An 8,662-nucleotide genomic window follows, 5' to 3' on the forward strand; every position below is an offset into this window, starting at 1 on the left:
TAGTCCAGCAGATTGGGAAGAGTAGGGCTATGACTTAACTAGTCCAGCAGATTGGGAAGAGTAGGGCTATGACTTAACTAGTCCAGCAGATTGGGAAGAGTAGGGCTATGACTTAACTAGTCCAGCAGATTGGGAAGAGTAGGGCTATGACTTGTAGTCTAGTCCAGCAGATTGGGAAGAGTAGGCTATGTGAACTTAACTAGTCTAGCAGATTGGGAAGAGTAGGGCCATGACTTAACTAGTCCAGCAGATTGGGAAGAGTAGGGCCATGACTAACTAGTCTAGTCCAGCAGATTGGGAAGAGTAGGCTATGACTTAACTAGTCTAGCAAGATTGGGAAGAGTAGGGCTATGACTTTAACCAGTCCAGCAGATTGGGAAGAGTAGGGCTGTGACTTAACTAGTCCAGCAGATTGGGAACTAGGCTGTGACTTAACTAGTCCAGCAGATTGGGACTAGGGCTGTGACTTAACTAGTCCAAAAAGGGAAAATACTGATATTACGAAAAAAAGGCAAACAAAAGTTAAAGGAGAATTCCGGTATTTAGCCCTTTAAGTCCCTTTTCTGGTTTGTTTTGGATGAACTAGAGTGGTGACACCCAAATGTTGATGATGGGTCCTGTCTTGACTTTTCTGACTCGTTTTTGAATCGCCTTTGACTACTTCAGAGTGGCTACCTTCCGGGCATGCACAAACATGTCCTTAAAACAACCCTTAACATTCGCTTTCAAACTGTGCAACTCACCGAAGTGGTTAGTGGTGTTCGTTGATGTTCCAAAACAAGTAGCTGAATGAAATACAGTTTCATCATGTTTTATTTTGCATTTTGTAAAATCCCATTGATTTCTGTTGGAAGACTCATTGCACGTTGATATTACTACGCCACCAGGGGCTGTTTACATTTGGTTGTAGACTTTCCGCGAGACCTTCTTTTACTGTCTATGCTTCAGGCTCAAATATTGAGCGGAAGTTTATACGCGGTTGTGAGGTGTCTGAAAAAATAGTTCCACTGTTCCATTGCCTGCCTCTCGTAGGCTACTAGTTCATGACTACAACTGACAGCTGTTGACAGTTGGCCTTTGCTATTTTGGCAACCAAATAGGAGGATGCGCCAGCCCATTATTAATACGCTAGAATTAAGAATTAATCGTTCAAAACATAAACAAAAATTCCAAGAGATTCCGCCCCGTAACTCATTTTTTTTCACGGGTTTTACAGGGTTTTACGGGTTATATAGTCCAAGAGCATTAGCTCAAAATTGAGTCAAACCCGGAACAAATTAATAACCTGTTCAGAATACCTTTAGGAATAACATACTAAAAGTCCCCATGAATCCCCTTTGTGCTTTCTGAGATATTCAAGATAGCCCAAAATTGCCGCTTATTTGGAGATTTTTCCATATCCCAGGCTTAAAACATAATACAAATGCAATAAAAATGTTTAAAGGGCCTGTCTAATGCTATTCATTATTTTGTCTAATCACACAATGTCTTTATTATATGTTTTATTTGGCACCAATCACATTTTGTCAATATTGAATAAGGCTCGCTTACATCTGTGCAGTCTCAAGGAGGCTCAGATAAAGTCGCCTAAAAACTTTGGTGTTTTTGAACCCCTCAGATAGAGCCTCTTTTCAATTATTTTCAGCCTCTTTACTTAGTACATGAGATTCATATTATGTAAATTGGGAGATTATTGTTTATTGTTTTTTGTGTATAAACAAGTAGTTCATTGTCATTTTTTTACCATTTGGCTTTATGTAGAAAGATGAGTTATGCTAGTTAGCGCAGTGAGCAAACCATCGTCAATAGTCAATACATGTAGCCCTACTGATAGATATGTAACGGGAGTATTTTGCTCTCCATAAATATCCTCTGTGTTGTGTTTTTAAAAGAAAAGTTGAAATAATGCAACGTGACGTTCAAACTGGGTCTTACTGAATTTGATTATTTTCGTACACAGGCTATCACATGCAGGTGCTCCTGTTGCGTGAAATCTGACAAGCCCGCTTGGGGTAGTGGGACACTTAGTTAAAAGTTAATTTTTGCGGAGCATAGCCCCACGGCACACCTACACCACACCCCCTAACCCTTAGATTCCTGTGGGAAAATAAAGAATATACAAAAACTCAAAAAAGAAAAGCACAACTCATGTGGGGAAATTCAGGGAAACAACATTAACCCTGCTACAGATACACTGCTTTTAAGCATAAAAGGGTTAAAAATGTTGAGTATACAAACTATATTTTTCTGATTCATTTTACAAAAAAATAAGGATTTGGATAGGTGAAATATGTTCAAAAAATGCCTTTTTCCAAGGTGGGCTAAAATGGTACAGTGACCCAAAAAACAGCTAGCGTAAGCCAATTTTAAAATAAGAATTCCTTGTTAATTCAGAGAGTTTGGCAAAAGAGGAATAACTATGATGGCAAGTTTTAAAGCATATTTAGGCTACAGGCATTTCTGTATACATTTGATCATGTTTATAAACCATCTTAGTGTCTATGAAAAATATGTGAACTTAGAAGGTTAAAATCTCTCATGTCGTGAGCGACTTGCGCGACAAAATGACAGATTTATTATTTAGCAGCTGCATTTTACCAGTAACAAAAGTGATTTTGCAACTTTGGTAGCTCTTGGTCTGAACGCATAGTTAGACAACAATCAGACAGCAATTTTACCTCTATAACCTGTGTAATGTAATAGCACATAATATTATATATAATGCTGACTTCATATAATGCAGCACCAATGCCAGCTTTACTAGATGATGAGGGAGAAACTGAACAATCAACACCAATTTCTGATGACGAGGATGATGACTGAAGTGATTTAGTAGTATGAAATGTCTCCATTCAAGAAACTAATGATGAACTTGACTTACCCTAAAAAACATATATTTTGACCTTTTAATTACATTTGTATCAGGTTTTAAGCCTGAGATAGGAAAAATCTCCAAATGGCGGCCATTTTGGACGCCATCTTGAATATCTCAGAGAGCACAAGGGGGATTCACGGACTTTTAGAATATCATTCCTAAAGGTATTCTGAACAGATCCTGACACATTCAGCTTGTTACTCATTTGTTCCAGGTGTTACCCTATTACAACTGGACTCATAGTAATGTTGTCAAATAAGCCATTACTTCAATTAATCGTGTTTACTACTCTCTGATGACATATGGTGATAATTTTTGGAATGGTTGCAATTTATTTTCCATTATTTCCTACATACTGGTCCTTTAATAATCAACGAACACCACTAACCACTCGGTGAGTTGCACAGTTTTGAAAACGAACGTTAAGGGTTGTTTTAAGGACATGTTTGTGCGTGCATGCGTGTGTGTATGTGTGTGTGCGTGCGTGCCTGTGTGTGTGTACCTGGCAGAAGTAGTTGAAGCCTTCATGCCACTGTAGTCCTGCGTGGCTCTTCATGTCGCTGCATCGGAGTCTTCCCTTGGCTCCTGCTTGGGCAGCTGGTTGCTAAGCACCATGTTGGGCAGGGCCAGTGCCAGCATGGTTGCCCAGACGACCGCGCAGACACCGCGGCCCACCGAAACCTTCTGTAGAGCGCAGCGTCCGAATGGCCGCACCACCTGCACACACACACACACACTCCTGTCACACACACACACACACCTGTCACACACACAGTGCTAACGCACCACCTGCACACACACACACACCTGTCACACACGCAGTGCTAACGCACCACCTGCACACACACACACACCTGTCACACACGCAGTGCTAACGCACCACCTGCACACACACACACACACCTGTCACACACACACACACCTGTCACACACGCAGTGCTAACGCACCACCTGCACACACACACACACACACCTGTCACACACACACACCTATCACACACGCAGTGCTAACGCACCACCTGCACACACACACACACACACCTGTCACCTGTCACACAGGCAGTGCTAACACACCACCTGCACACACACACACACACCTGTCACACACGCAGTGCTAACGCACCACCCACACACACACACACACACCTGTCACACACGCAGTGCTAACGCACCACCTGCACACACACACACACACCTGTCACACACGCAGTGCTAACGCACCACCTGCACGCACGCACACATACACACACCTGTCACACATGCAGTGCTAACGCACCACCTGTCCACACACACACACACACCTGTCACACACGCAGTGCTAACGCACCACCTGCACACACACGCACATACACACACACCTGTCACACACGCAGTGCTAACTCGCACCACCTGTCCACACACACACACACACACACACCTGTCACACACGCAGTGCTAACGCACCACCTGCACACACACACCTGTCACACATGCAGTGCTAACGCACCACCTGCACACACACACACACGCACACCTGTCACACACGTGAGACTCTTTTGTGTGGGTGTTTGTGTGTGTGTGAGTATGAGACTGTGTGAGTGTGAGACTCTTTTGTGTGGGTGTGTGTGAGAGAGTGTGTGTGTGAGTATGAGACTCTGTGTGTGTGTGTGTGGAGGACCTTGAGGTAACGGTCGAGTATAAGTGTGTGTGTGTGTGTGTGTGGAGGACCTTGAGGTATCGGTCGAGTATAAGTGTGTGTGTGTGTGGAGGACCTTGAGGTATCGGTCGAGTATAAGTGTGTGTGTGTGTGGAGGACCTTGAGGTATCGGTCGAGGCTGATGAGTCCCAGGAGCAGGATGGACATGTACATGCTGACGTAGAAGAGCACGGCACTGTAGCGGCAGTGGAATGCCCGCAGTGTCCACCCGCCCACGCCTGCGTCCGACAGCAGCTTGAACGGCAGCGTGAGCGCCATCAGCAGGTCGGCCGCCAGCAGGTTCTTCAGGTAGACCAGGAAGGTGGAGGAGGAGCGGATGTCCAGGAAGATCCAGAGCGCCACGGTGTTGAGCAGCAGCCCCGCGGCCAGCAGCAGCCCGTACAGGCAGGGGAACAGGACCGCCGTCACGCTCACGTCACGCGCGCACCGCGACGCCACACCGGACACGTTCCCCACGCTCGACACGTTCCCCACGCTCGACACGTTCCCCAGGCTCCATGTGTTCGACAGACTGGACACGTTCATCAGGCTGGACATGTTCAACAGGCTCGAGTTCATCCCCCCCACACACACAACCTGTAAACAGAGAGAGAGAGAGCATCAGACAACAGCATCAGACAACAGACCACAGCATCAGACAACAGGAACAGACAACAGCATCAGACAACAGGAACAGACAACAGCATCAGACAACAGACCACAGCATCAGACAACAGCATCAGACAACAGGAACAGACCACAGCATCAGGCAACAGGAACAGACAACAGCATCAGACAGACCACAGCATCAGACAACAGACCACAGCATCAGACAACAGGAACAGACAACAGCATCAGACAACAGACCACAGCATTAGACAACAGGAACAGACAATAGCATCAGACATCAAAAACAGACAACAGGAACAGACAACAGACCACAGCATCAGACAACAGGAACAGGAACAGACCACAGCATCAGACAGACCACAGCATCAGACAACAGACCACAGCATCAGACAACAGGAACAGACAACAGACCACAGCATCAGACAACAGGAACAGCATCAGTCAACAGACCACAGCATCAGACAAAGTGGAGGCCACATGTGTACTATAGCGGTAAAATAGCCACTGACCAACCTCACACAGCGCACAGCATCAGACAACAGACCACAGCATCAGACAACAGGAACAGACCACAGCATCAGACAACAGGAACAGACAACAGCATCAGACAACAGACCACAGCATCAGACAACAGACCACAGCATCAGACAACAGTCACAGCATCAGACAACAGACCACAGCATCAGACAAAGTGGAGGCCACATGTGTACTATAGCAGTAAAATAGCCACTGACCAACCTCTGCTGGGGCCCACTGACCAGCCTCTGCTGGGGCTAGTGCTAGTGATGAGCTTTTTACACACATTACAGTTGTTTTACACACATTTTCAAAACTCTGTGTCTACACACAAAACCCACTATTGCTCTCACAAAATGCCTTAAATCTCCAGCAAAATGACATAAAATAAGCATTGGCCACATTATAAACACTTAATATGACATTTTGGATACATCATGTACAGACTGTTGTAAACCTAAAGCTCTTGTGTATTTCATGGGCTTCTATGTATATTTCCATACAAGAGGGAAAGTCATCTACAGAGAGAAGTTGAAATGCACAGTAAACATGTAATATTAAAACATAAAAATAGTGACCCCCCCCTCCCCCAAATAATTTGCTTGTTCAGTATATTTTCTGCACTCTAAATTACCCTCTAATCCTACTTGGAACAATATTTCTGAAAACAATAACAAACACAAATCAAGCATACACTACACTGCAATACACAATACACAGACTGTACACACACTGCACACACTACACACTCAGTGCCGGTTCAGACCTCCATGGGTCCCCTAAGCAAAATCATGCTAAGGGCCCTCCTACCTGAACTCTGAGGGCCAAAATGTAACCATTTATATATATATATATAGGCTGCATGCTCAGTCCGCTGTTCCTCACCCTGCTGACGATGACTGCACTGCAACCTACAGCAACAACCACATAGTGAAATTTGCTGACGACACAACTCTGGTGGGTCTCATCACCAAGGGCTTATTTGAGACTCAATACAGGTTGGAGGTCGACCTTCTGACCACGTGGTGCAGGAACAACAACCTCCTGCTGAACGCCAGCAAGACCAAGGAGATTGTTGTTGACTTCGGAGAGGTCACACCCAACACCTGCCACTGACCATCGACGTTGCAGTGGTGGGAGAGAGTGAGCAGCACCAAATTCCTGGGGGTGCACATCAGTGAAGACCTCTCCTGGACCACCAACACTGCATCACTGGCGAAGAAAGCTCAGCGCCGCCTGTACTTCCTGCGGAAACTCAGGCGAGCAAGTGCTCCACCAGCCATCATGAGCACATTCTACCGAGGCACCATTGAGAGCATCCTCTCCAGCTGTATCGCTGTGTGGGGCGGAAGCTGCACTGAATACAACAGGAAAGCCCTGCAGCGCATAGTAAACACAGTAGTGTGTGTGTGTGGATGGTGTGTCTCTCTATCTATTTGTGTGTGTGTGTGTGTGTGTGTGTGTGTGTGTGTGTTGCTCTTTTTTATAAGTCTTTAAAACTTCCTGTAACAGATAATATAACAGATCATATCAGCACATATCCGATCCAATATCGGTTGGGCTCTAGACCACAGCATCACACAGCATTGAAATGTTATTATGTAGCAGCGTTGACATATTATTATGTAGCAGCGTTGACATGTTATTCTGTAGCAGAGACCACCCTATATCTTGTTCGTGATGGTTTGCATAGCCTACTACATTTGAGTAGGCTATGCAAACCATCAACAAACCTTTATATCTGGAGATGTCCTTGTTGGCTCATTACATGTCATGTTTGCTTGTAGGCCTTGTTTGTGTAGTGCTTACCAAAATCATAGAAATTAATAATTGGAAGACACTTATCTCTTCTATGATCCAAGAAAGATTTAATTTGTAACATTTATTTTAACTAATGCCATAGAAAACATTCACATATCCTAATGCACTATGCAAAATGTTATTTCCACTCGTAGCCGAAAACAGTGAGATGCAAGCCTTCCAATTCCAATCTAATCCTATATCTAGATGATCAGTGTGTCTTTTTGTCTTAGCCTACTAACCTTAGTTGCCCTCAATTTAAAAAAAGAAAGAAAAAGCAACTATTTTAGCAATTTTCACTTCCTCCCATAAATTCTTCACAACAAACAGCTAAAGCACCCAACTTCCATCACAATGTTTTAGAAAAGTTGCTGCGAAATCAGGGATTTTAGGACGCAAGAATCTCAAAAAAGCCCCGCAAAATCCTGGAGGGACTCCATAATGACGCTCAGTCGAGTTGCTCTGGGGAGAATGGCGCTTGTAATATAACTGAGGCTGTATGTATATACTATATGTGTATATATATATGTAAGTTGCTTTGGATAAAAGCATCTGCTTTTGTTAACAAGAGTTTATCTTAAAAACACTTTTTCTAACTCTTAATACAGAAAAACACACCTACATGTTAAAGGTATGGTCCATAGAATTATGTTAAAAGTATGGTCCATAGAATTATGTTAAAGGTATGGTCCATAGACGGATGTTGAGCTAACTGCTTTTGGATAAAAGTATGTTAGCATTCGTAAAAAAAGTCTCTTGTGAGCATCTGTGTGTGTGTGTGTGTGTGTGTGTGTGTGTGTGTGAGTCTGTGTGTGTGAGTGCTGTGAACTCACCGGAGAAGTCCAGGGGAATATCAGCCAGCCCTACTGTCCACAGCAGATGTCTCCGAGTGTGTGAGGGCCTGTGTGTGTGTGATACTCAGTATGTTCTGCACTGTGGGCTACTGTGTGTGTGTGTGTGTGTGTGTGTGTGGATCGTGTGTCTCTCTAACTCTGTGTATGTCTCTCTCTATCTTATTGTGTGTGTGTGTGTGTGTGTGTGGTTGCTCTTATTTATTTGCTGTGTTTAAAACTTGTGTGGTTGAGAATGTTTATTTGCTGGCACACGCACACACGCACACACACACACACACACACACACACACACACGCACACACGCACACACAC

At 44.4% G+C, this 8,662-nt stretch overlaps 1 protein-coding gene across 1 annotated transcript in view; it reads right to left on the reverse strand.

Annotated features, from left to right (window-relative positions):
- Positions 1 to 8,435, reverse strand: part of LOC125309801 (P2Y purinoceptor 13-like) — a 17,408-nt gene extending 8,973 nt beyond the window's left edge. Inside the window, 4 exon segments of the mRNA XM_048266916.1 lie at positions 3,378 to 3,454; positions 3,457 to 3,592; positions 4,671 to 5,147; positions 8,330 to 8,435. Coding sequence (XP_048122873.1) covers positions 3,378 to 3,454; positions 3,457 to 3,592; positions 4,671 to 5,129 — 672 coding nt within the window. The 5' untranslated portion in view covers positions 5,130 to 5,147; positions 8,330 to 8,435.
- Positions 8,436 to 8,662: the final 227 nt, after the last annotated feature.

The sequence above is a fragment of the Alosa alosa genome, chromosome 16, assembly GCF_017589495.1.
Source record: "Alosa alosa isolate M-15738 ecotype Scorff River chromosome 16, AALO_Geno_1.1, whole genome shotgun sequence".
NCBI lineage: Eukaryota > Metazoa > Chordata > Actinopteri > Clupeiformes > Clupeidae > Alosa > Alosa alosa.